Source organism: Papilio machaon, chromosome 4 (genome assembly GCF_912999745.1).
Source record: "Papilio machaon chromosome 4, ilPapMach1.1, whole genome shotgun sequence".
Taxonomy (NCBI): Eukaryota; Metazoa; Arthropoda; class Insecta; order Lepidoptera; family Papilionidae; genus Papilio; species Papilio machaon.
The window spans coordinates 2,732,314-2,759,742 of record NC_059989.1 but is presented as its reverse complement, the minus strand read 5'-3'; the positions used below and the strand labels follow the sequence as shown (position 1 = coordinate 2,759,742).

At 35.5% G+C, this 27,429-nt stretch overlaps 6 protein-coding genes across 6 annotated transcripts in view; 4 read left to right on the top strand and 2 right to left on the bottom strand.

Annotated features, from left to right (window-relative positions):
- LOC106718382 overlaps nucleotides 1–14,743 on the top strand; it is a 38,267-nt gene extending 23,524 nt beyond the window's left edge. Inside the window, exons 3-17 of the mRNA XM_014512454.2 lie at nucleotides 3,662–4,704; nucleotides 5,392–5,464; nucleotides 5,723–5,763; nucleotides 6,681–6,839; nucleotides 7,007–7,475; nucleotides 7,579–7,776; nucleotides 7,951–8,161; nucleotides 8,272–8,432; nucleotides 8,544–8,641; nucleotides 9,222–9,447; nucleotides 12,277–12,486; nucleotides 13,006–13,068; nucleotides 13,179–13,468; nucleotides 13,552–13,712; nucleotides 13,957–14,743. Of these exons, the coding sequence (XP_014367940.2) occupies nucleotides 3,662–4,704; nucleotides 5,392–5,464; nucleotides 5,723–5,763; nucleotides 6,681–6,839; nucleotides 7,007–7,475; nucleotides 7,579–7,776; nucleotides 7,951–8,161; nucleotides 8,272–8,432; nucleotides 8,544–8,641; nucleotides 9,222–9,447; nucleotides 12,277–12,486; nucleotides 13,006–13,068; nucleotides 13,179–13,468; nucleotides 13,552–13,712; nucleotides 13,957–14,277 (3,724 nt within the window). The 3' untranslated portion in view covers nucleotides 14,278–14,743. The remainder of the gene's footprint in view (nucleotides 1–3,661; nucleotides 4,705–5,391; nucleotides 5,465–5,722; nucleotides 5,764–6,680; nucleotides 6,840–7,006; nucleotides 7,476–7,578; nucleotides 7,777–7,950; nucleotides 8,162–8,271; nucleotides 8,433–8,543; nucleotides 8,642–9,221; nucleotides 9,448–12,276; nucleotides 12,487–13,005; nucleotides 13,069–13,178; nucleotides 13,469–13,551; nucleotides 13,713–13,956) is intronic.
- LOC123723634 lies at nucleotides 10,321–11,587 on the top strand. Its single transcript, XM_045686939.1, has 2 exons — nucleotides 10,321–10,432; nucleotides 10,723–11,587. The coding sequence occupies exons 1-2, from the start codon at nucleotides 10,419–10,421 to the stop codon at nucleotides 11,036–11,038; spliced, it is 330 nt and encodes a 109-aa protein (XP_045542895.1). The 5' UTR covers nucleotides 10,321–10,418; the 3' UTR covers nucleotides 11,039–11,587.
- Nucleotides 14,744–15,875: 1,132 nt separating the features above from the next.
- On the top strand, nucleotides 15,876–20,458 carry LOC106718552 (WD repeat-containing protein 46). The gene is made up of 12 exons (XM_014512674.2): nucleotides 15,876–15,894; nucleotides 16,494–16,513; nucleotides 16,589–16,705; nucleotides 17,191–17,420; nucleotides 17,645–17,896; nucleotides 18,147–18,297; nucleotides 18,393–18,628; nucleotides 18,785–18,949; nucleotides 19,102–19,241; nucleotides 19,403–19,593; nucleotides 20,079–20,177; nucleotides 20,303–20,458. Exons 1-12 carry the CDS (start codon nucleotides 15,876–15,878, stop codon nucleotides 20,429–20,431), a joined length of 1,749 nt encoding a protein of 582 aa, XP_014368160.2. The 3' UTR covers nucleotides 20,432–20,458.
- Nucleotides 20,459–20,675: 217 nt separating this feature from the next.
- On the bottom strand, nucleotides 20,676–22,427 carry LOC106718554 (transcription factor E2F4-like). The gene is made up of 7 exons (XM_014512676.2): nucleotides 22,166–22,427; nucleotides 21,957–22,066; nucleotides 21,784–21,885; nucleotides 21,543–21,714; nucleotides 21,225–21,308; nucleotides 21,044–21,116; nucleotides 20,676–20,926 (listed from the first exon to the last, which is right to left on the bottom strand). The coding sequence occupies exons 1-7, from the start codon at nucleotides 22,268–22,270 to the stop codon at nucleotides 20,826–20,828; spliced, it is 747 nt and encodes a 248-aa protein (XP_014368162.1). The 5' UTR covers nucleotides 22,271–22,427; the 3' UTR covers nucleotides 20,676–20,825.
- A 1,969-nt stretch (nucleotides 22,428–24,396) lies between these two features.
- LOC106718553 lies at nucleotides 24,397–25,789 on the top strand. The gene is given in 3 exon segments (XM_014512675.2): nucleotides 24,397–24,751; nucleotides 24,828–25,153; nucleotides 25,155–25,789. Coding segments are annotated over 3 exon segments (1,104 nt in total). The 5' UTR covers nucleotides 24,397–24,477; the 3' UTR covers nucleotides 25,659–25,789.
- A 235-nt stretch (nucleotides 25,790–26,024) lies between these two features.
- Nucleotides 26,025–27,187, bottom strand: LOC106718483. The gene is made up of 4 exons (XM_014512572.2): nucleotides 27,067–27,187; nucleotides 26,849–26,941; nucleotides 26,632–26,768; nucleotides 26,025–26,566 (listed from the first exon to the last, which is right to left on the bottom strand). Exons 1-4 carry the CDS (start codon nucleotides 27,119–27,121, stop codon nucleotides 26,063–26,065), a joined length of 789 nt encoding a protein of 262 aa, XP_014368058.2. The 5' UTR covers nucleotides 27,122–27,187; the 3' UTR covers nucleotides 26,025–26,062.
- Nucleotides 27,188–27,429: the final 242 nt, after the last annotated feature.

Sequence of the window (27,429 nt, the reverse complement as noted above, 5' to 3'; positions counted from 1 at the left end):
AGACCAAAGAAAGTATGGATGGATTGTGTGAGAGAGGATATGCGTAAGAAGGGGGTAAATTCAGATATGACGGCTGATAGAGATGTAGGGATAAGGGCAGGTTGATGATGAAAAGTATATATTCGTAGATACGAATGCATATTTTTAAAAATACTCCTGATAGGTACTATAAATAGATTGAACAAGTAACTATAACTAAAAAATAATTTTGATTCAAACACAGATAATATTTACTTTTATTTACTGGATTGGACATTTCTTACATTTTATATGACGAATAAATAAAAAACTTCTTCCTATTAACAATTCTACAATATTTATTTAAATCAAAAGAGGGATGTGATGAAAAATAATAGGTACACTTCGATGTTAAAAGAATGAAGAGTGAGTGACAAAGCGTATTTAGGTTGAAAAGACAACGTCGACAGGGGGGACGTCCGAGACGAACTTATATTTAATATATCGGAGAAATATATAGAAAAATTAGGGCGATATTAAGATTACAAATAAGCGACATCAGGCCATGCAAAATAGACATTCGTATACTGTACCTTTAGACAGACGTGTATGTAAGTTTCTTATTTCGCCATCATTCACTTTTCTCTTAAACTTTAAGACATCGGTACACCAGTTTACTTCTAGCACGCCTTTCAACTTGCTCTTTTATAAATATCCTTTATATTAAATTATGTATTTTTTACATACGCATATATGGGAAATGTATGTTTATGAGTAAATGTTTTAATCTATTTATTTTTTATATTCTTTATCATTTTCGCAAATAATGACTTTAAGATAAAAAAAAAAATTACATGGCTTTTGAAATAATGACCAACAACTACGATGATTGATCGCTGTGTCGATTTGAAAAATGAGTGGAAATATTGAAAAAATATGTTATTGAGTTACTAAAGTGCTTAACATAATTTCTGTGTTTTTTTGCTTTGAAACAAAAATAAACCTAAGCATATTCAGTCTTTTTGGATTTAGCTGTTTTGCTAAAACATTAATTTAATTCTTAGGCCTACAATCCCTAGCGATATCGCTAATCGAATATCAACATTGTCCAAGAGGGCAGGACAGTAAAATATTCTATTACAGTTTATTTTGAAGGAATTATTCATAAGATTTGTTGGTAGAAAAAAAAATCATGTGAAGTTTAATACGGATTTTTTCCATGATCTAATCAATTCTCCATTTGTGCATACTTTAATAAACTTGCAAAACTTAAATCCTTCTTATCGACTTTAACTTTTACATCACCTATTGGAAAGGTCGCGGGGTTATCAGTCACTTTCAGATGTTATTCTCAATGAACTTAAGTCACCTTTAAAGCTGTTCAAAAGCTCCGTCCGGGAACGGAGCCAAATTGGGAGTGTATTTATCTTAGCAAGGGAGTCGATTTAAAAGCAAAATCACGCGAGCACACGGAGCCATTATCGCCGGCGCGGGATTCACCGGGCCGCGGCAACTCTATGAATCTAATCCGGAGGATTTAGCCGCTGATTTACAGCCGAGCGCGGCCGTCGGGGGCGCGACTGCTTGAAAGAAAAGTGATAATGTCTTAATCCTACCACACTCGAGTGTTCGCGTTCGCCTCCCCACTCAATTTTATGGTCGCCCGCCCAGACGGCACGTTTTGATTTATGATTTCAATAATTAAGAATTCTAAGGTGCAATTTGAATTTGGAAGCCGCGTCAGCGGGGGCCCGCGGGAGGCCGACGCGTGTTTGTTATAGCTTCGAGGGAAAGGGTCTCAATTCACCTTTCGTCCTTTAATAAAGACTTATTGGTAGAAATTTCTTCACGCTCACGTGCTTACTCGCAAACGTTGTGAATTCGAAGACATAAATTAAAAAAAAAATTGGTGCGTCGTGAAATATCAGAAATTTTTATTTTATAAGTCATAATACTTTATTGTTAATTTTAATATTATTTTTAATTTTCTCAACAACAGTGCTAATACAATAAAATATTCCTTAAAAAAATATTTGAATATCTTTATACGCTTTATGTTGGAATCTTACACGAACCCCTTTATTCCTTTCTCAGTTATACTCACTATACGTGTCTATATCGCGCCCTAATCTCGAGGCATTACAATTAACGCGGCCCCGAGATAACCCGCCACTCGCCGCCCGCTGATAAAGGTCCGCACTAGTACTAGTTTAAACCGGTTAAGCAGCCACCGCCCTTAGGGTTTATCTAATTACCCTACGCCGACACGTAAGCGCTTTGGCAAACGCAAATTCGTGCGTTACATCCCTTCAGCAGGCTTCTGAAAACGTTTCACGTTTTGGACTATATCTGTTAACAGCAGTACCGACTAAGGGGTGCGTCACGTACGTAAATGTTTGCCGAGCGGCCGCACTATCGGTATTTCGAGTATCCGGTGCGCCCCCGTACCCGATACCTTCGTCAAGGGCCATCGATTACTATCTTAAGTAGAGAGCCGCATATTGCACAACTTTCCTGAATAGATCAATAAATCAGATTCAATTGCTAAATGTACTTATAACTTTTCTATCGACGGTTATGTTAATATTATTCCATTAGTGTCCACTAAAAAAGTTATGAATAATAAATTCATGTGCATTCCGTGAATTTCTTACTTTTTATTAATTGTAATAAAGTAATAGAAAAGTGACAGATATTCAAGTACAATTCATAATAACCGCTACATTTACACTGTTTCGAAATAATTTTGTATAATATTTGAAGATAAAAAAATAATCATAATGAAAACAAGCGATTCGTTAGTGGGGATGCATTAGAACGGTGTGGTTGTAATAAAACTCATGCGTTATGTGTACACTTTCGTTCGTGCTTTAAATATTGATTTATAGCGGCGAATTTACAGCTTTTAGTGCTTTTTAAGTTTTTGTATAAAATTAATGGGATTATTTTAATTTTCTCCTATTCTTTTAGAAGAAGTACATTGTGGACAGAATAATGGAACCTAAAAATAATATCAAATTTCTTTTAATACGAAGAATATCGATGCTTGGTAGATATAAATCAAGTTATGTTTGACATATGAATATGATGCAGTTTTAAACTTTATCTACCAAATCAAACCTCTTTGACTAAACTTACGTCATATAATTGTCTAACTGACAGTTTAAAAAGTTTTTGAATAAGTTTTCGTGTCCTCAAAACTTTAAAACATTTAAAATACTATTAACGCAGCGAATTGTGGAAGAAATATGATTTCTAAACTAAATACTATATTGAAAACTAAATAATTTACTAATAATTCCTAAAATTAAACACTTCGAAAAATCCATCGTGTAATCACTCTTTTTATTGATCTCTTGCCAACTTTGAATTAACACTGCTGTTTCATCTTTTTTAATTCAATAAGCTTTTAAACTATTTCTACTTGATTGACTTCACCCTTGACGAAATAAAATTGGTCTGAAAGCTCTTGAGTGAAATGGTTTTTACGTGGGAACGATTTTTGTGCAATTAAACTTAATTACGAAGTGCTTACAATGCGATGACGTCGAATTGGAAACGCCGAGAATCATTTCCGCGTAAAAATATTTTGATTGTGGATGGAAAATCGAATCGCAAGTACAAAACACTCTTATATTATTGATGTTTTTTATATGATGCTAATCACAATGCGGAACAGATTTGACTAATTTGTTTGTTTCAGGACGACCCCGCTGAACACACATTCATCTTTATCGCAAATAAATAAAAGAAGGCTCGAGATTGGAGTAGACATAGAAGCATTTCGAGTTAACGACAGAAGGTTCGAGTGCATTGGCAACGAAGTCACCATGGACGACCAGGTCCTCAACAAACGTCGACGGCACCTGCTCGATGAAGAGTACACGGAAGATGCCGACATGCTGCAACAGGCCTTCGCGACCAAACTGTCACAATCCATGCGGCTGCCCGACGAAGACGATGAAAATCTTATTCGAGAGACTCAGGCGGCATTCATAACACTCTCAGGAAGTTGGTCCAGGGACCAGCCTAGCGGAAACAGTGGTGACGAAAACGACGGCAATGATTTCGATCACCTTTTTGATGATAGAAGATCCGATAAAATGCTCCCTTCCTCGCCCTCACAATCATCGGATAGCGCCGACGCTTCCCAAAAAAGTTTTATGATGCATAATATAAACGAAGAACATAATAACGGGGAAATCAGCGAAGATAATAAACCACCAACGTTGTTCACTGACCGAGAAAAAAGCGTCGAAGACGATAGACACAGTCGGTACTCCAATCATTTCGATGGTCCTAATTTTGACGAACTCGTAGATTCGTCCTCGAATGAACTAGAAATAGATATGTCGGATCAAATCGATGATAAATACGACGACGATAACGACATGAAACATAAACGAAAAAGCGAAATGCTCACCGTTAACAAGCAATCACTTTACAACGCGTACAAAGCAGCGACGGCGGCTTTACCGTTTTCCACGCAGTCTGCGTTTAAACCCCCGGCGGAAGTGAAACATAAAATACCGGGGCCGTCGTTCCCCAGCGAGCCTTTCGGCGGATACTCGAACGAGCACGAAAAGAGTTCAGCGGCAAAGGTATCTAAGCAGTACACCGTGCTGCAGCCGGCGGGCGTCGGCTCACGCGCCGCCACCGCGCTGCAGGAGGCGCGCGCGCTGCCCTCCACGCAGCCCGCGCGCGACTCGCGCACGTACTCCGCGCTCTCGCCGCCGCCGCCGAGAGGTGCGATGTCAATACAACCCGACCGAACTTCCTTAACGACCTTACTGTTCCATTCAACTAAATGTGCCATCACCAACTAAATTCGATACAAGGTTTTCGACTGACTGACTTCATAGTTTGTAACTTGACTTAGCTATATAATGATACTATAATCTCATTTGATGTCAATACGAAAATAGGAGTACATGAAGTTAAACCGAACATGGATTTTCGCTGTTTTTATTCACAACCGAACAGATTTTATGTCCTAACAAAATCCGGTAACAAATCATCCCTCATTTGTAAGATGTCTCTCATAATTTAGTCTGTGGCCTTCAGAGTGGGAAACTTCACCTACGTCGATAACGCATATAAAAGATAGTACCTAAATATTTTCCTCGTACTGCTGGCAGATAACTGGGCTTACGTCAGAGCGAGGCGCAATAAAAACGGGTCAGGGCAGGCGGTGGGCGGAGCGTCGCCGCACCGCCCCGTTTCAGCTGAAAAAAAATCGTCAGTCGAGTCGCGCAGCCGCCTGGCGTTCTTTATTTTTTCTTTTAAGTTTCCCGGTGGAGTGTGCCGGGGCCGGGCCGGGCTGGGCGGGGCGCCGCACGCCGCGGACACGCCCGCCCGTATCGATCGCGCACGCACGCCCCCGCCTGATGATTAACGAAATTCTAATTCATGAACCGCTCGAATTGTTCACAGAAGGCAACAAGTGTCCCACTCCAGGCTGCAATGGGCAGGGTCACGTCACTGGTCTTTATACACACCATAGAAGGTTAGTTTTTAATGACCAAAGCATATTCACTCCCAAAATAAGGAAACAATAACAAAATTGAACGATGAAAATATACCTAAACATTGTCATACTTGACTTTAATTTTCAAGTATTGGTAAATATCAATAGTATAAAATAATATAATAAAAATATAGTCATTAAGATGAGATAGGTTCGGCCAATTGTATATTTATTGAATTTAAAATGATTGATCAAAGTCGTAGAGCTTATTACTGATCAGTAAATTTCTTCCCTCAGTCTGTCAGGATGCCCAAGAAAGGATAAAGTCACCCCCGAGAGTGAGTAATGAAACGAATATGCATCGATAGAGCTTTTTATTATCATTTCAGTTGTATGTGCTTCTGTAAAATGGAATGACAACTTTTTTCAAATATCTTTCCATAGTTATTTTAGGATACCAATAAATTATATTACAAATGATTGCTTGGTATTAAATATATCAGTAAAAAAATTTCACGCAGTACAAAGTTGTTGTTCTTGAAAACTAGAGTTATTTTGGTTTCAAATAAATTTATGTTTCAGTTATCACCTATTATTTGCCTTATATATTAATTTTGTCTATTCTAATATTAAGTATTTCTCATGATTCAATTAATTATTATTCATATCACATAATAGAAACAAATAAGTTACATTTCATTGAAATAGACTAAGCAATAGTATGTTAATGCTAAACAAAGTGATACTTTGTAGACTTCATAATAAAGTAGCGCCAGCAATGAAGAAATTGAGAAGTAAAAGGCTAGCGTGGTATGGACATATTATACGCAGAGATGATGATCACATAATTATGAAAGTAATGATATTGAATCTGGATGGCTACAAAGGTAGAGGAAGACCAAAGAAAATATGGATAGTTTGAGTGAAAGGGGATATGCATAAGAAAGGAGTGAATTCAGATATGACGGCTGATAGAGGTACATGGAAGAGAAATACCCATATACTGTGTCGACCCTCCGTAGGGTAAATGGCAGATTTATAATGAAAAATATAAACAGGTTTAATGGTTAATAAAAATTACCGCGGTATAAAGCATGCCATTTCAATCCTCACAATGCATCCGTTTTTAAATTTTATACAATTACAGATAGTCATTTATCCGAACATTCGCTCTTCTTCTGTTCTCTTTTAAATTATATCGCAAAAGTAAATATACAATTTAATCAGAAATATAGTATTAGTATAATATGTGCAGTTTTGGCGCTGCACGAGACGATCTTGAAGTGCCCTACGCCGGGCTGCAACGGGCGCGGTCACGTCAGCTCTAACCGCAGCACGCACCGCTCGCTCTCCGGCTGCCCCACCGCTGCCGCGCGCAAGGCCGCCGCCAGGTCGCAGCGAGCCAGGCCACCAGGTAAACGTGCCGCGTATATTATAAGCTTTTTAATATAAATCCTTTTTTAGTTGTTAAATCGATATAGCTTAAAAAGGTTTCGTTAAGACATTGAAAATAGTAGAATTAGTAATACTACTGATGTTTGTTGTTATTAAAAATTATTTTTCATTCCACGTTTTATACAGTAGCAACATTGCCGCATACATCAATAACAACAGCAACAACAAGCATCGATTCGAATACTGCGCGTGAACGCGAAAGAGAAAGGGAACGAGAACGAGAACGAGAACGGGAAAAGGAAAGGGAGAAACAACGAGAGCAAGAACGTGAACGTGAACGTGAACGTGAACGAGAAAGGGAACGAGAAAAAGAACGTGAACGCGAACGAGAACGCGAGCGGGAAAGAGAACGTGAAAGAGAACGCGAGCGTGAAAAGGAGCGGGAAATCGAAGCAGAACGAGTCCAAGCGGCGGTGCCGCCAAGTTCTGAAGTGAAAAGCGAAGCGCCCGAGCTGCTGGTGCCGAAGCGCGAGGCCGCCGAGCCCGAGCGCGACTCCCCCGGCGGCATGGAGACGCGCCATGCAGGGTACGGCGCGCCGCCCGACCAGCGCTCGCCATACGATCGCCCGCCGGACGACCACGTACGCTCCTACAGGTAACATGCTAACCATAATATTCTCTTTACAACCACATCCCAGCCTTTCATTATGTAGGTACTCTAAATCGTAATAGATTTAAGTCCCATAATATTATTGTAGCCAAATGAACGAAGCGCGCTACGGCTATGAGCCACGGTGCTACGAGGGCACCCCAGCATTCGAGCGCTACGAGCCAGCGCAATGTCCGCAGCGCCCGTACGGCTGGGAAGACGAACGCTACCACGACCCACACCTACCTACACCAATGAAGACCGATCAGTCCGAACAAGAGACCAGTTCCGGCCCCATATATCCAAGGTATTTAAAAAAATAGTATGTAAAAAGGTTTTCTATTCCTCTCTTTTATCTAGAAAATATCTAACAAAATGCCTAACATGTGGTAAACGTGGCTCACTATTCGAGTACCATTGCGTGTTTATATGTTGTGTGCCTCCCTCCACACTGAATTAAGAGCGTAAACCCTCGGCGCAGACCAATGTACCACTACGAAGCCAGTAGCGGCGTAGCGAGTGTGGGCGGTGTGGGAGCCATGACGCCCGGCGTGCCGCCTGGCTTCTCCGCTATCAATCTTTCTGTGAAGATCGCCGCGGCGCAGGCACAAAGACCACGTAGCCCCACGCCGAGGGACCCGCGCGACCCTCGCCCGGCCATAGACCTGTCCACTTCCAATGGTAGTCCACAGGTGAGGTCATACATCCCAAAATTAATTACTGCGCTTTTGTCAAACGATGCCATAAGTTCGATTTCGTAGCTCCTTGACGTCTATATTAAAAAAGCCCATTTTTATAACAGGGTCCGTACGCGTCCCCGGTGTACACGAGCGCCGGTAGCGGCGCCGGGGGCGGGCGCGGCAGCCCCCCGCCGGGTGCGTCGCCCCAGCTCACGGCCAGCCCACAGGTGCCCAGTCCGCAGGGTCAGACCCTCGACCTTAGTGTGTCCCGTTTACCACATAGGTGAGGCATATTGGCTTAGGATTACTTTAGTTTTTTTCTAGGATTTTTTCCCACTTCTTCTTAACTGTTAATATTTGGAACATGTGCTAAAGCTATGGTATCTGTCAACAGCCGCGGCTTTCCAGGCGGCGTGTCGTACAGCCGGGAGTCGACGCCGGACAGCGGCGGCAGCCATCCCTACTTAGAAGCATATCATAGAGATGCTGCTGGTAATAAAAGAAACTTATACGGATTTAAAATTACATTATGGTTTGAAGTTCTTTTAATGTACTCATACTTTGTCAGGATCTAAAGAGTATAGTAAAAACCATAATTTTCGTAAAGATATTTAACAAAGTTTCTCGAATATTTTACCCCATATTGTAGGTTATAGCCGCAAAGGACTGTAAGGTTCAGTACAGAAGGGTACTCTGTACACATCACGTAGATTAAATCGCGACCGCCGTCGTAATGCAGGGCGTCGTAGCGAGCTCGCGTCGCCGCAACATGACGCGGGAAGACATGTTGCTAATCTTAAACAACAGGCGCAATGAAATACTAACCTTGTAAATGTCCTTGCCGCTAACATTTATTAGTAAGACAACAAAATGTAGCTACAAGTTTAAAATCGTATACAGGACAAATTCAGTTAGATACAACTTTATAAAAAGAACAATTACATTGTATTTTTCTACCCACCCCTTAGGCTTTAGGTGGATACCAGATTCGACAAATTTCAGTAATATGTCTTACGAGTATATGTACAGTCGGTCAGGGTACATGGATTTTGAGATTTTACTCGTTCGTTAGGTTACGGTGGCGTGAGTCCGCACCCGGTGGCAGGGTACGGGCTTGGGCAGGGCGAGTACGCGGCGGCAGCGGCAGCAGCGGCTGGCTACGGCGGCTACCAGTACCAGTGCGGCTATCCCCCGCCCACCTACCCGCACGCGCCGCCCTACTCGCCACCCTGCTACATGCCGCCACCGCACGCGCCACACGCCTCCCACGCGCCCCACGACAAGCCTAAAGACAACACGTAAGTATCGTTTTTTTACAACAAGATGGCAAAGCAACCACTTGAAATCGCTAATAAAGCGAGGTCACCGCTATTCTTAGAAGCAAGAAGCAGCCTTCTGTTTGATCGTGGAAAAACACATTCATTTTATATTTAATCCAAACGTCATTACTTCGCCCACTTATATTTGATCCAATTCTCCGTGATTATACGACTCTCAGACGTATCAAAAATTGTGTGATCAAAAGAAAATCCAAGGTAATCAATACATGCTGAAGAACTATGTGTAAATAGACTTAAGTGGTATTAGACCGAACATTTAGCAGAATGGATGATGGATAGAATTTTGTCAAATTACAGAAAGAATTTGGGTTCGGTTGGTTAAAATAAAAGTTAAGTATATTTTTTTTGCTCGAACAATTCATTCTATGACCGTGAAAGTCGCATTAAAATTGCGCATCGATGACATGCTGCTTACGTATCATATTGATCGTAGTTTACGTCAACCAGTGATGAATTATTTACATAATATGACATTCCAACACCATCTATCGCTGCCTTTCAGTAATACTGGAATATTATTAATAGCAGACAGCAAATACTCATTGGTTGACAGTTTCAACTTGAAAACTAATGATCTTTATTCCATTCCCATTTTTCTAATAGTCTATGTAATATTTTGAAGAAGACATCACTCTACATCAGTAAATATCTTATTAAAGATCCTTTCTACTAACTGTTAATTTATTTGTCCTACCTCCTGTAGTCGTTCTTTAAAATTTGTTATTGTTTACACAAAAGATATTAACAATGAATGTATATAAAAGTTACATTACGCTATTGTCTCGAAGTGTAGGATTTCAATTGTAGCTAAATCACACTCGTCGGATCAGTCTAAATATACCGGCGCGGCGGGCGCGGCGCTCCCGCGAGCACGACCACAGATAAATAAAGATAAGATTGTACGCACAAACCCGCACCAAAATACAGATATGCGGCGAAACAGGTCAGATAAATAGCTTATTCAAATAATTTCTAATTATCTCAATAACAAATAATTAAAAACAATAATTAAATTATTATGTTACAACAAGAGAATGGGAATTTTGTAAACATTTTCATGTAACTTTACATACATTGTGACGTGTTGAGTAGTGTTATAATATTATACAATACCGATTCTATGTTAGTGGGGGATTTAGAACAACACAAAGGCACAAAACAAGGCCTTGTAGTCTCATGTTAACAAATAAAAATGACATATTTTAAGTTTTACGCGTTTGTTTTATACGGTAGCTACATTCGCGACGAGTATTACGTGAGAGCGGGCTACCGGTGCCGCGAGTCCCGCGAGCTGCTCCAGTGCCCGGTCGAGCGCTGCGACGGCTCGGGACACGTGTCGGGCAACTTCGCCACTCACCGCAGGCAAGCGATAATATTCCAGTACTCGTTAATATTCGAGTACTCGCGAATATTTGAGTACTCGCAAATATTATCGCGTACAAGTGAATATTCGCGTTTGCATCGCGAAGTGCTCAGTGTGGTTCCGTGTCGTTATGCGCCCCTGAACGGCAATTTGCCCGTTTCCGCACCCGACAAATTGACGGCGTAATCCGAGGTTTCTCTGTGCACTAACCGCATGACGAAATGTTGACGTGAAATCGTCGGAAGCAACGATTTCGGTTTACGTGTTTAATGTTTGAAAAGCTGACTTGTAGCATAAAGCTTTACTTGATTAACCAACTAAATTAATAATAAATTTGGTTAATGCCCGGTATCGTCCGAGTGTATTTAATATAGCATGCCTGTTTGTAGTTGTTTATAAAATTCCACCGATAAGCATCAAAAATTTTAAGCAAAAACAAAATTCTACTTCAATATCAACTTTAAAAGTTATAAGTACCGTAAAGTATTATTGACTCATTATTATAATGAAAGATCCATTATCTCCCAAACCTTAAAATACCTCTTCCTAACCAAACCAAACTCTTTACTAGTTTAAACTAAAAACAAGATAACCAACTCATGAGTTTTTATCCAATAAAACTACAAATACCAAAGAATGCACTAACACAAACAAATAGAACATTTATATATAGAAATACGATGCATTCCCGTTCCATCGTCTACATTCACATGTTACTCTTCGCAGACACAGCTATTTATATTTATACACGCCTCAGTGTGATGCTAACCGTAAACTTCCACCGAAACAATTTTATTTACAGTTTTTCGACTTCGTTAAGAATGATTCGCTCATACAGTATTAAGACTAGGATGTTTTGTTTGTCAAACGTAATTATTATTCCACAAGTAATAACCATAAAGAAAAATATGACGTTTTATTTTAGGCATTTTCGTAATATAAGAATGTGATATTCATATTTTGTTCGCTGCATTCATAATTATAACCACTTAATCACTAACGGAATGTTCCCTACTCAATATTAAATTTAGTTGTGTTAATAATTTAGTGTTGTGGTATTAATTCTGAATCCTTTTGTATAATAAAACGAATGAAAATTGTGTAGAAACTAATAGTACATTATCAAAGGAAATAAAGATTATTTATTATAAGTTTTTATTGAGAGTACCCGTTTATTTTTAACCAAACATATTGTCATAAACGAATGGCGTTTCTTGAAATGTTTCTTCCATGGCCATGTTGGCATTTCATCGAAAATACTTTTAATATAATAATTTTGTTGTCGATCTTATATTTTTTGAATCTTTGTCTAGCAATTAATACTTACAAAGACCAGTTAATTTCCTTAGGTTTATATGTTTGAAAATGTATTGAATGGGTATAGCGTATTGCGATACGTTGGGTCGTCACGTCATTGTAAGCAGTATGTACATGTGCAGCCTGTCGGGCTGTCCGCGAGCCGACCGCTCGCAGCTGCAGCCGCACTCGCAGGAGCTCAAGTGCCCCACACCGGGCTGCGACGGCTCCGGACACGTCACCGGCAACTACTCTTCGCACCGCTCGCTCTCCGGCTGCCCGCGAGCCAACAAGCCCAAGAGCAAGCCAAGGGACGGACAAGACTCGGAGCCACTCAGGTAAACTATCACAAGTAATATACCACTTTCTTTCCAGCTCCGTGCGTGCCAACAAGCTCAAAAGCAAGTTCCAGGATAGGTCGGACTTGAAGTCTCTTTAAACAACTATAATATGTCGATACTTAAGTACTACTCCTCAAAGCGCTACTTCTCTTGCTGCCCGCACGCCAAGTTCCAGAACGGACCAGTCCCCCAGAACGGACTGGCCTCAGAAATAAAATATTTATAATACTCACAATTTCTTATCGTCTAAAATTTCTAAATTTTATGTATTAAAACATCGTGTTATATTTATGTAAGTGGCGGAAAATCAATGATAGACATCTAACAAGAACAAAAAACTATTTCATAAAATACTTTGATAAAAAAATCAGGTTGTGATTTCAACTTCATGCGTCATATCTAAAATTTCTCCAATACAAAATGTATTCAAATCACTTAAAGATAAGCCCTTTTTGATACAATATTTCAAAGAGTAACATTTACATATAGTATGTTGATTATTTGCACGCTGCTTAGATGCCCTATACCGGGCTGTGACGGATCTGGACACGCGACAGGGAAATTCTTATCGCATCGGAGGTAAGGCCACGTGCGCACATACGTTTATATATACATAGAGACTATTAGTGTAATGTTGCAAATGATAAGATGTAATTTATTTTTTATTAATATGATGACTTTTTTATCAGCGCTTCCGGCTGTCCGATAGCGAATAGGAATAAAATGCGGGTGTTGGAAAGCGGCGGCACGGTGGAGCAGCATAAGGCGGCGGTCGCTGCGGCCGCCTCCGCCATTAAGTTCGACGGCGTCAACTGCCCCACGCCTGGCTGTGATGGCTCCGGTCATATAAACGGCTCCTTCCTTACGCACCGCTCCCTGTCCGGGTGTCCCGTCGCGGGCTCGTCCACGCCCACCCCGCAACCCAAAAAGGCGAAATACCCAGATGACATCACGCCTTTATACCCAAAACCATATTCAGGTAAATTTATGTCAGTGGGCTTTAGTAAATCATTGAGTTGCGTTTTATTGGTAGCCTGTTAAATTTCCATTTGTCATTTGTAGGTATGGAGATGAACATGCAAACCGGAAATGGCGAAGACCTTATGACTCTCGAACAAGAAATAACAGAACTCCAGAGAGAGAACGCCCGCGTCGAATCGCAAATGATTCGACTGAAGTCGGATATCAACGCGATGGAAACCCACCTCAGTCACGGTGAACGGGTAAGTAATTATGATATAGAAACCAGGGTAGGGCTGAATCAATAAGTCATAGACATTACATAATAATATTTCAACGGTATAAAAATTTCGTAGATGGTACAGTCATGGCTTCAAACATCCAGCTTTGAGTGCTACTAACATTTGTGAGTACAGCTATTCGAGTACACCCTCGTAACGCAAAATAACCAATAATGGAATTATTTTAGTTGTGACTTTTGATATTGATCTTTTTCTTTATTTCCAGGAGAACCAGCTGATATCCCAGCGGAACAACAACCTCAATGAATATTACGAGAGCCTCCGCAATAACGTTATAACATTACTCGAACACGTGCGGATTCCGGGTGGCGGCACGGTACCCGTAACGAACGCCGGAGGAACGCCCGGTGCCCCACCTCCACCCGTGCCCGGCGACAAGCCCGCACACGACAACTTCGACTCCTATCTCACCAAGCTACAGACCCTCTGCTCTCCAGACGGCTACTGCCCCGATGAGAACCGCCCGATTTACGAAACAGTGAAAAACGCGCTCCAAGACTTCACAGTGCTACCAACCCCCATTTAAGGTTCAACAAGCGCCGCCGAAACTGAGCGACAATAAATACATTGTCTGGCTCAGATCGACGGAGCTTACACGGTGATATAAAAAGACATAGTGAAATTTATTAAGAAAATTTGAACGTTTAGCTATTAGCCAAAGATTATAAACTTTCAAAGAAAAACGGTTAAAGCAGTGAATATTATGTGTGTAAGACTATTTATATTGTATAATGCACCCGAATACTTAAGATTATATTCGGACGTTATGTGTTCTGCTTAGGTAACAATGTTTTGTGAACCATTGTATACGATGTGTGACTTGTCTTCGACGTACACACAACACTCTATAATCTTTCGAATATATAAAAAAAACTAAAGAAGGACTTATAGTAAGACTTAAATAAAATTTAAACATTGTTACTCGTATATGCTTAACATGAAACTAAATGTTAGGAAAAAATTTATACTATTGCATATAAGTGATTTAGTATACATAAATACACTATAAATTATTGTCAGATTTGGAATGTAAATATTGTACGTAATTCGATATTAATAGAAATTATTTTCGTTGGGCTACGACAGTGTTTAGTGAAAGGATAATTTTGTTTAGTCCAAAAAAGGTATTACATAGTAATTAAGATGATATGTTAACGAATATATACGTTTTACGTTCTGATACTGGGAATGTGCCAAATGCTTGAGTCACAAGTGATCCTTCGCTGATATGTGGACTAAGCTACGGAGATAAAGAGTTTAAAAACGAAATTATAAAACTCCTTAGAGGACTCTCTAGTCACTTTTGTAAATAAAATTGTGAATACATAGTTGACACGTCGTATGGACGTTTTTATTTATATTAGATAATAATGAGATCTCATTAGTAAGCTAAATAACTCAGTCATTAATTAACCAATTTTAGAAATAATGAAAAACTTTCTTTGTTAGTCATGTTTCACTTTACTGTGATTATGTTACGTGTTACAACTTATTTATTGTTACCTTTACGGAATGTGATAGCTTAATTGTCGCGAGTTGGTGTTGTTTTGCAATGTTTTTATTTGGCGAACTCATAAACAAAATGTGTGCAATAATTGTTTGAAATTGTACCTATTTCATAAAGTTTTGTTAAATCTATATTATTTACAGCTTAATGTTTCTCTCTTCAAGTCAAAATGGTACACGAATCGGGAATTATATTCGTATTTAAATACTAAACCTATTACTATGTTACTACTCTGATGTCATATACGTTTCTGTAAAATATTGAGTATGTGTTGTTAAAGAGAATAAAAATAATAAATACAAAGAACATGGTGTAATTTTTTCTTGAAAACCAAACAGATCATTCAAATTATGCAGAAAGTGTCGATCTTTTCACAACTAAATACACTTTAACCATCTTTTACATTAAAAAAAGAAGAAATATATTATTGTAAGTTGATTGATTATAAAAGAAAATTAAATTGTAAAAAGAAACATGGTGTTTCATATGGGCAATGTAGGCAATAATAAGGAGGGCATAATTTTACTATATACGGTTATTTTGTAATTACCAGAAAGCTCAAAAGCGGGGACTCGTATGAAATAGGTATGGCGAGGTTTGTAATGAGCAATTTTATAATGTACAATTTCGTCTCAGGTAATTATTTTGATAAAATTACTTAAATACTTTAAAAACTCATTTATTTGCCTTTAATCTTGAATTCGTCCCCGTATTATGTAGTGTCATACGTTACTAATTAAAAAGGAAGAAAATCCTTCGATATCGATATTATCGCTGATTTTAAAACCGACTCTATATAAATATCGGAGAACAATTCTGTTATACGATTCTATAATACTGTCCTTTACACCATCGTTACATGCTCTACCTTTCTAAACACACTGCCTAAATTAAGGTCTCGAATAGTTTAATATGCCACACAAAGCAAAAGAAAGAAAAAAACATTTTCTACGTAGTTACTTCTTTTTTTCACAAAATCGAAGCTGTAATTCAATGTTGTAAGAAATAATTATAAATCAGGAATCGTGAACTTTTAGAAGTCGTATGTAAGATTATACCTTATACCTTTTGAAGAAAAAAGTATAAAAGTCATTGTCATTTCAGTCAAATGTCAATGTCATTAACACATGTGTCTTGCATGTTTTCTATATCTATTATATTCAATAATATAAAGCAAAAAGCGATTTAAAGTTTTTAGTAAATAAATAAATATCTTCTAACTTTAAATATGAAAGTCCAAAATAAGACAAAAAAGGTGAATTGAAATTTTTACACAAAAAATGTATAATCTTAATTGTGTTTAGTTAAACAAGCCTCTATGTTATTTCAGAATCGTTATTTTCACGAAGAAAAGGATGAAAAACCAAAAAAATCCGATTCTAGTACTGACGTACAAGTTTTTAATATAAAAATAACTCCCCGTAATATAACAAAACAAAGATTTAAGGTAAGCATGCTAGGAATATACCTTTGTTTTGATAAATAACCAAAAAACTTTAACATCGTGTTCGCTAATTGCTATGATATTGATACTTTTGTCTAATACAATTACTAGCTTTTGCCTGTGACTTCATTGAATTAAACAATATTATTTAAGACTATGCTCTATATGCATGCTAAATTTCAATAAGACATGTTGAATCATTGCAAAGTTATTTGCATTATTGAGTATAAATGGGAATTAAACTTATCCCATGGGACCCGTATACATTTCTTGGATCATAAGTAGCCTATATTTTCTTCCAAACTGTGTTCTACATCTATACCAAATTTCATTGAAATCCATTTACCCATTCTGGAGATACATAAATCCATCCAAACATCCACATTTATAATATTATTAAGATTACATGCATTATTTCCAAATTTACGCTGAATATTTTTGTTTCATATTTGTTAATTGTCCGACTGAATTTAATAATAATATTTCAGGAAGCCCGTAATATTAAAAATGTACTTAAAAGGGGATGTGATCCAAAATTTCCTGGTAAAGCACCTGTAGATCCAAACTCATTAGAGCGCCATTCTAGAGGTGAAGGGTTTCAAGAAAGGGGTGTAAGACATCCATTACATGCATTAAAATTAAAAAAGAAAGAAAATAAGTATAAGTATGCTCAAGAACAAGCAGCTCGAGCGGAAATTCTTCTTACAGAAGATCAAGGGTATTGTATATTTGTATTTCATTATTTAAAAAAGGATCAAATGTTTAGTATAAGTGGACAATATATGATTTTTATCTACCCACATTATGCTATATACTAGCCTAAAATAAATTGAATACCGTTGTAGCAGCTACAATATACTTCTGAAAATTACATAAAGAGCCTAATTTGAGCCTGAGTTGAGCCTGAAGTTAACATAGTCTTAATTTTTTTTTGTTTTGAAGGTTAATTGAAGTTGGTGAAGGTGAGAAGACAACAGCAGTCTCTCAGAAAATAATAGCAGAGAATGTAGACATTGCTGCTGCAACAAAAATATTTGATTTGAACCTTGACTTTGGACCATACCGAGCTAAATATTCACGCAATGGTAGACATCTGCTTCTGGGAAGTAAACAAGGTCACCTTGCTGCCTTTGACTGGGTTACCAAGAAATTACACTGTGAGATTAATGTCATGGAGAGTATTCATGATATAAGGTAGGCATCTTTTAATTGAAATTAATGCTATTTTTTTTAAAGTTGTGATAATATACTATATTAAACGCCACATTTATGGACAAAGTATTTTTAGATTGTGGGCAAATCAATAAATGAAATTATTCCTACTTATTGTAAACCTTGATGGTGTTCAAATTGTGTATATTGTTCAAAAAAAATTAAAAATTGTGTTCAATGTGTACTCTTTGAGTATGTTGTACATAACAAATGCATAAATTTCGATTTCCAGTTGGCTTCATGTAGAAACTATGATAGCGGTAGCACAAAAAGAATGGCTATATATTTATGATAATACAGGAACTGAGCTGCACTGTGTTAAAAGAATGGATAAAATACTACGTATGGAATTTCTTCCTTACCATTTTCTATTAGCTGCTGTTGTAAGTTGGAATTTTTTAATTTTATTTCTCTTCTTGATATTTAGACATATAATTCCATTTCATCAATAGTTTTTTTTTAAATATGATGATTTCAGAATGAATATGGATTTATGAGTTGGTTGGATATATCTATTGGAGAAATAGTAGGCCATTATAACAATCGTATTGGAAGAACAACGGTTATGACTCAAAATCCTTATAATGCTACTATTTGCTTAGGTAACTCTAAGGGTGTTGTTTCTCTATGGGCCCCTAATGTTAAAGAACCTCTGGCTAAGATATTATGCCATAAAACACCCCTTACAGCAATTGCTGTTGACAATAGAGGAATGTAAGTATAATTTGGATCTGCCTGATAAAAGCTATTGCTATTTTTTTCTCAAGGTCTCTGCGTATTTGACCACTATGTTGTAGAATGATGGTTTTATTTAAATTTCATTAAAATTATTATAAAATGAATATTTTGTATCACCTTGTTTTATCAAAGGTACATGGCAACTTCTGGTGTAGATAGGAGTTTGAAAATATGGGATATACGAAATCTTGATGGTCCATTGCAGCATTACAAGTTAAGATCACCTCCTGTAGATTTGAATTTCTCACAAAAGGAAATGCTTGCAGTCGGGCTTGGAGATGTCGTTGAAATATACAAGTATGTATGGCTATACTAATATAAAAAAAAGAAATATTTGATTATTTGTTTGTATTGAATAGGCTCTACATGATATAGACATAAAAGGTTTTCCAAAATTTTAATTAAAATAAAAAAAAATGTTTTTTTTCTATTCTATTTTTTTTTTTCAGTAATTGTTGTTCACAAACCACTGAAAAGCCATACCTAAGGCATCGTATGGCTAAATCAATATGTAACTTTAACTTCTGTCCATACGAGGATGTTTTAGGTGTTGGAACAAGCAGTGGTTTTACAAGTATTATAGTGCCAGGTATGTTGATATTGCGTCAAATATTTACAAAAAGGAAGATTAGAGATTGCCTACTAATTGCTGTTTCCAAATAAATTAATTTAAATATTAAATTAACAGAACCTTTTAGTACAAAAAGAACAAAAAACAGAAAACTAAAAAACTTATTTATTTTATTACAGGAAGCGGTGAACCTAACTTCGACGCTTTGGAAAGCAATCCTTTCCAAACTAAGAAGCAAAGAAAAGAGGCAGAAGTTAAGGCTTTACTTGAGAAAATACCAGCGGAACTTATTACTCTCGATCCATTTGATGTTATGCAGGTGGATGTACCATCTATGAAAGAACAAATGGAAGCCAAGAAGAAATTATTGGTAAGTTGTGAATATTTTCATATTAAATATGTTAATTATAAATGGGTAACTCAACTAAAATTTGTGACCTGCAGATCAGCTCACATGTGTGAAACAAATCAGTGATCCAACTCGCAGCTTATCTCAATTTGTACCTGCATAGAGCTATGTTTGCGCTGTGAACTGCTTGTCACCAGGCTATTCGCAGCTTGTTGTGTCAGATAATTTTAGTACATTGCGATAAGCTGTGAGCTGTTAATTTAGTTATTGATCTGCAGCTCAATGGTTCAAATTTATGAGAGCTGTACTTTTGATCAGATTCAGAGCTGATTTATACTTGATCTATTACATCACATTATTGAAATATTACTTGTTTCTTTTTTATAACTTTTTCTGCATCCCTCCCTGTTGGATGAAATGAAAAAAATATTTTATTCAAGTTATTTTTGGATCAAAATATTGTGATAAATATATTGATATTAATTTCAATGTTATTTAAATTTCAGCATATTAAACCCAAGAATGTTGATTTCACTCCGAGGCATAAAAATAAAGGAAAAACGAATATAGCAAGAAAGAAAATCATAAAGAGTGCAATGAGAAAGGTAAAAAATTTAAATTTATTACAATTAGCAACCCTGAATTCTTTGTATTTCTTTCTGTAGCTTTAGTTTTGCACCAAATATTTTTATTACCATAGACAATGTTGTAACAATTTCATAAATTCCAGGAAATAATTGACCAAGCTATTGAAGCCAAGAAGATGTTAGAAGAACCGGAGAAGGAGACAGAATCTGCACCAAAGCAATCATTTGGAGTTCTAGATAGATTTGTGCCAAAAATGAAATCGAAAAAATAAAATTAATCATAAGTGTCTTTGAATTTTTTTTTTCTCTAAATAATTCTAGTTATATAAGCTGAATATGTTAAAAAGAGATAATACATACCAGTGTCCATTCAGTAATTTTTGACTAAGGAGATCTCTCCTGCCCACCATGATTTACGTTATAGTTTTTTTTTTCAAAATAGTGATGGTTGTTTAACAACTTTGTATGAAAATTCTCCACTAATAAATAAAACACCTTTTAAACTTTGAGATGATATATTTTAGTGTTGTATTTACATGATTAATTTTATTCTTATATGTACATCAATATAAATTCAACATGATCACAAAATGTAAAGAAAATAGAAACAATGTCTTTGATTTGTGTAAATAAAAATAAAAAAAATTATGATTTCATTAAGTATTCTTAACAAGGTATATCAAATAAATCGCACAATCCTTCACTGCCACGCAGCGAGAATGCAAAATCATGTTTTGTTATTGGCGGACTCAGTCTTAATAAATAGTCTGGAAAAAAAAAACACTAATTAACTACCTTTAGGAGTGAATGTTGAAATTATTGTCACAGCTGATTACCTTATTTTAAAAGCTTAATTTGAGTAGCCTTTATATGTGAATACTTACTTGAGTGATGATAATCTCCACAACTGTTTGTATAACTCTGTACTTCATCGTCTAAATTCTCCTCCATGTTAGCCTAAAATAAACTATTAGTTTTAATTTCAACACCTAATTTACCAATTTTAGCAATAGATATGTTTCACTACACATAATACTAAACTATACTAGTACTAGAATTTATTACCTTTTCTTTTTCTGCATCACATAAAAGTATAACTCCAATTTGTTCTGTAGATTTTACATGTAAACTGTAATTTGAATCCTTGTCCTGAAAAATAGAGAACTTGGTGAAAAGAAATCCCTTAGCTGGATTTATTAATAAAATTCTACACAGAGAAACAACTTAAGTAACCATAAAACAATCCATATCTTTAAAATTAGCAAAATGAATCACAACATTAATATAATGACATTGGATTCACATTGTGCCAACCCTCTGTAGGAAAAAAAGCAGGTTGTTATTGATAATGTCATTTAATTCAAGTAAAAATATGTATATTACCTTGCTAGATGGTGAGGTAACAGCCAAACTTGCACCAAGAGGAACTTCTAAAACTAACACTTGACTGTCCTTAAAACAGTTCTTGACATCATCTTCTGTGACATAGGACAATGTGTGATTATCTGTGTCGTCCAACACATTTTTTAAACTTTGTTCAATATAATGTAGGTGTCTGAAAAAAATTATAATTCAAACAGACGAAACCAATATGTTTTTTCTCTAATATATTGAGTGAACTTACTTATCAATCAAAACTTCATGTTCCTCAAGGCGCCCAATCTGTCTTCTTAATAAAGTAACTCTGTCTCCTATTTCATTAGAAGTACAATCTGGACCAACACCTCTGAGAATTTAAAATCAATTTTAAACCTTACTGTTCCTAATTACAATAATTTCCTTATAAGTTTTACTTACTTCCATTGTATGCTATTTTTACTGCGTTTTTCAATTAAACCAATACCTTCCAAAACATTGGTTATATCATATATTCTTCTTTTTTGTCGAACAGCCAACAAATCCGTTGCCTTAAAATACACAGTAAATTAACAATTTGATTAATTATTTTAAATTTCAAATTTTTGGTGGGCAAAATGACAAAGCAGCAAGTAGTACACAAAACTTACAATTTTCAAGTCTAAAACACCGTCTTTAGCTTTTTGTAACAATGAGACAAATCGAGTTGTAAGTAATCCCAAAGACTTTTCATTTCTCTTGTATACGTCGGCCATTGCAAAAGGGAAAAATAATTAGGAATGAAAAATAAATCACTTTTATAAGATTTTGCGTAGCGGCGGGATCTCAAGTTGGTAAACATGGTTTTTGAATAAAAAACAGATAAGAAATTAAAACAAAAAGGCCAACTACCTCTAGCCACAGAATATGCAACAACCACGCGGTGCTCTTGATGTTTATAACATTATAAGAATTTACATAACGGCTTATAGATACTTGAAGTAAAAAATGTCGAAATAAATAAAATCTTAATTAGAATTGGAAAAAACAAAGGTTATATCATTCACAATACTTTTAAAAATCCTATAAAGAGGGTTGCCAATAATTTAATATTATGACAACCCTGCGGAAAAAAAATGTCATAATCGTATGTTTTTTCTACTGTTCCACAGGTTTTTTCATACATTTTCAACGCGACACTGGCGAAACCTCAGATAAAGAATTATATAGATATGGCATGCGCGTTCACCCGTAAGGGACAGATAGAGAGTACTATAGACTATACCTATATATAAGTAAAAGGATTGGGGTTACCAGTTATTTGTTTTGTCCCGAAAATGAATAATTACGATATAATTTAATATAGACCAATTTATATATTCCCAATTAAATTGTAATTAATAAACGTAATAAATATAAAAAACAATGCGTAATTTTTGTTTATGTGACTAAGATTACGTAAACAGATTTTTTTAGTAATACTTAGGTCATAAATTCTGTCACATGTTTAATATAAAATAATTGAAACAAGTTTATTCATTATGTGACCATTTATATACCAAAATGAACTTAACAAAACATAGATTCTTATGACACTAAAGTTTTTTCAAAATGACATCCGTGATTTTGAATACAGGCCTTCAATCTGCTCGGCCAGTCGTCTATCACAGCACGAACGACGTCCATGTCAATATCGGCGGCTGCCTTAATCAAGGATGTCTTGAGTGACTCCAAAAAAAGAATTTCCCGATATTTTTTTTCCCGCGTTCCGCTTCAACAAAGCGCGGCATCTCTTCAGTCTTAGGTCCATTAGACGAGCATTCAAACGATGTCCTATTTTTCTTCGATATGCACGAAGCCCTAAGTCTTCATAAAAAGCTACAAAAAACATACCAATATTATAGTCATATAATTTTAAATTACTCTGTATATCATTACAGTGAACACTACATGTAAAACTACTTAATATTAAACTATTTTGATTGTAATTTCTAAGAAACAAAATTTACATGGGACAAATTAAAAAGCATTCTCTTTAAAATCAACGGGATAAGAAAGTATCAAATATTTAAAAACATAGCATATACCAGAATTAAAAACTCCTTTTGAAATCTGTTGAAAATAGTATAAAAAATGTGAATTGTTTCATTTATATACATTATACATACTATAATTTATTTCCCCTAAATTCAGGGTAATTTTTACAACAAGATGGTGGTATTATTTTTACGGGTAATAACCAACCAATTTGAAAAGAAGTTTAATATGGCCGCTTGTTTCCCAGATCTACAGTATATTATTTGACACAAATGACATCTGCGTTTGGGCGCATAATGTTCGAAAAATACTATTTTATTTTAGCTGATTTCACCCGTATTTTAACATATTAGTTATTACAAAGACTGTAAAGAACAACTAGTTTATATTTTCTTCCTTATTTTGTATGAATACATGTGAATAAGTGCGTAGTTTCAGTACTTACGATTGAAAGGTTATGTTTTTCTCTTTTCGCTGACTACGGCTTTTACAACCAACAATACAGCAGTATACCATGTTTTATACACTTGATCTCACTAAAACTGTAATATCAAAATATTTTTGCACAATTACAGCCACTAAGTACTCACAATTTTCGAAAAATAGTACGAATGTCAAACTTTGTTAGGGACAACCTAGGTTGTTTGTAGGGGACAACCTTTGTTCCAAACAAACCCCAAAGCCTGGTACGCAGAAAGGGACAGAAGATAGTTATCCCTGTCTTTGTCACGTCACAGGAATTGGGTATAACTGTATCTCTCTCACTCACGGTATTATTATTACCGTGTCATAGACTTGGGCGAAACAATCAGTGCCCAGTTGGCACACCTAAAAGCCACTGCTTGGAAATTGAATTGAATTTTTTCATACATTCATAAAAGTCAAACAAAAGTCATAATATTTACATGTTTGAAAGATCATTTGATTTGTTTTTAATTGTAAATTGATGTCACATAAAAAAACATTAATATGGCTCACCGATACAATAAAATTCAATGATAATAGTGACTCTAGTAGTTGGAGTGACATGAGTTTTGTAAAATCAGAGTCATCTGAAGACGACGATGAAGATGATAGGTTATTTTTTCCTTTGATGCACTATTTATCACGATTACGAAGAAAAAGATTAGATGACTATTTACACACAGTGGATTCATGGACTGATTCTGAATTTAAGAATCGTTTACGCCTTTCTCGTAAAACTGCATACACACTTATTGGTAACACTAATTGGTTCTACTAATAATATTAATGTTGAGTTGTGAATATGGTGATAAATATATATTGCTGTTTCAGATGAATTAGAAAAGTCTGGCTTTATAGCACAACACAAATTTGGTTTAAAACCCCTGGAACCAAAACTGTGTTTTTATATATTCTTGTCATTTATTGCAAATACCGAACCATTAACACCAATTGCAACAAGATTTGACATTTCAGTATCGTCAGCATTTCGAGTAATAAGAAGAGTAGTAGCATGGTTACTGACAAAATTGAATGATGTTATAAAATGGCCTACAAACTATATAGAAATAAGGACAACTTGTGATGATTTTCGAACTAATATAGGAATATCAGATGTTTTGGGAGTAATTGATTATATTGATGATTTGGGAGATTTGGGAGCATGTAAAGATTGAAAAGCCAAAAAATGCAGCAGCTTATCATAATTCTAAAGGATATTTTTCAATCATATTACAAGCAACATTTGATGCAAATATGAAATTTATTAATGTTTATTGTGGAGAACCAGGATCATCAACTGCTGCCAGAGTATTAAGAAAGTCTCCACTATACCACACAGCATGTCAGAGTAGAGAAAGATTACTACCACAGAATACCTTCCTCATTGGACATTCAGGATACTCTTCATTACCTTGGCTAGTGCCACCATTTAGGGAAAGTAATAGATTAACAGTGCAACAAAGAGAGTTCAATACATTACATGCATCTGCAAGGAGAGTTAGTAATAAAGCATTTAAACTCCTAAAGAATAGATTTAAGAGAGTAAAATATTTTGCAGTATATAGAAACATTGCTTTTATCATAGATACAGTTGTAGCTGCATGCATTTTACACAACTATTGTGTCAGTGAAAATGACCATTTCAATCTGACTGATTCATGAAGAAATGAACAGTTCACATTTTGGGAAACTTAAAAGTTGAATGCCACCAACTTGCCATGTGTATTTAATGTTTTGAACACTACTGCTAAAAATAAACAGTATGAAAAATTATCACCACAGGCAAGGATCAGAGATCAGTTGAAAAAAAATACTGGACACCATGTATATGTGAAATAAATATTGGTGGTGATTTACAATTTATTTTTATTTTATACTGTATAAACAATACTATATACAATGCATGGTTGTGCATGTCACTTATGTCTCATTCCAGCCAGCAATCTCTCAGGTTATAATTGAAAATTGTATATTCCAGAAATATACAATTTTTAATTAAATACTTTAACGATAGAAAATAAAAGTTATGTACAAATTACACAAGAATTGTTTTGAAAAATTAAATATTACTGTGGGTTTAGGAATGTCCTTAACAAAGCACATTTCTCTCTTTCTATTTTAAGTATTTCTTCTTGCATTTTCTCTTTTAGTTGTAACTTTTTTAAAGCTAAACTTTCTTTTATTTCCAATTCTTTTTTCCTTAATTCCAACTCTTCCTGTCTTAGCCTTAAGCTTCTTTCATATCTTTGGTCTCTTAATTCTTTTTGCTCCTCTTGTCGTTTTAAATAATCTAACCATTGTTTATCTAATTCAACTTTAGCTTTTCTTTCTGTCCTCATTTTGTGGTATGGTGAACATGATAAAATTGTATTTTTGTTACTTTGCCTTCTGTCACATTGTGTAACACCAGAAGCCAGTCTGTATGTTTCATTATCATCATTATATTGCCCTAATATTTGATGCATTTCATTAAAATATTTAAATGTCAAATTGCCTTGTCCATTCTCAATGCAATCTTTGTACTTTTTGGTAAGAGCATTAATTTTCCATCGAACTTGATCTGGTGTTACCTGCAAATAATATTACATTATTCATCTCATATTAAAAGCTTCTTTTATTTAAAGTTTTCTGTTACCTCAATATTTAGTGCCTTCAATTCTTCGGCCATTGACATCCACATTTTTGATTTCCTCTTTGGATTATCAATCATGTGTATTTTAGATTCATATAAATTTAAAAGTAGTAATGTTGCATTTCGTGTCCAAATAATGTCTACAATAAATAGTCATATAAAGCATCATTGAAATTAAACTTAAATATGAATCTAATTTTCCAAAAACAATAATACATACTATGTTTGCCTGTTTCATTAGTCTCAGTTTCTTCGGATTTCATTCCATTAGAATGATTATAGTCAGGTAAGACATTTTGTTTATATGTGGATGCTTAAATATTATTAAAGAAATAAGAGATTAATAAACACACATAACTTCATATTGCTAAATTAAGTAAAAATACATATTTAAATAAAATGAAATGCATTTAGCAGAATTCTATTTATTATCCTTACATTGATTATCCAGCATAGCTAAAACTGAGACATTATTATCGATATTTTCTTCCATTGTGAAAAACTTTGTTTTGTTTATTATTAACACATTTTATTTCATTTGATTAACTTAAGTAATTGGTATTTATTGTGTAATTTATAGTTTGTAAACAATAAATATTCATCATTGTTTTATTAATATAACAATATCAAAACATCAAATTGACAATAATGTCAAATTTCACAGCTAAGAGATAAATTTCCGGTATAAATATTCCTCTGAGATGGACTCAGATGAAGAATTATGTCTATGGATAACGTTCAAGACAATCGAAGAGACTGTACAGATGAATGGTTGGAAATTAAATCATAATTTTTTTACCT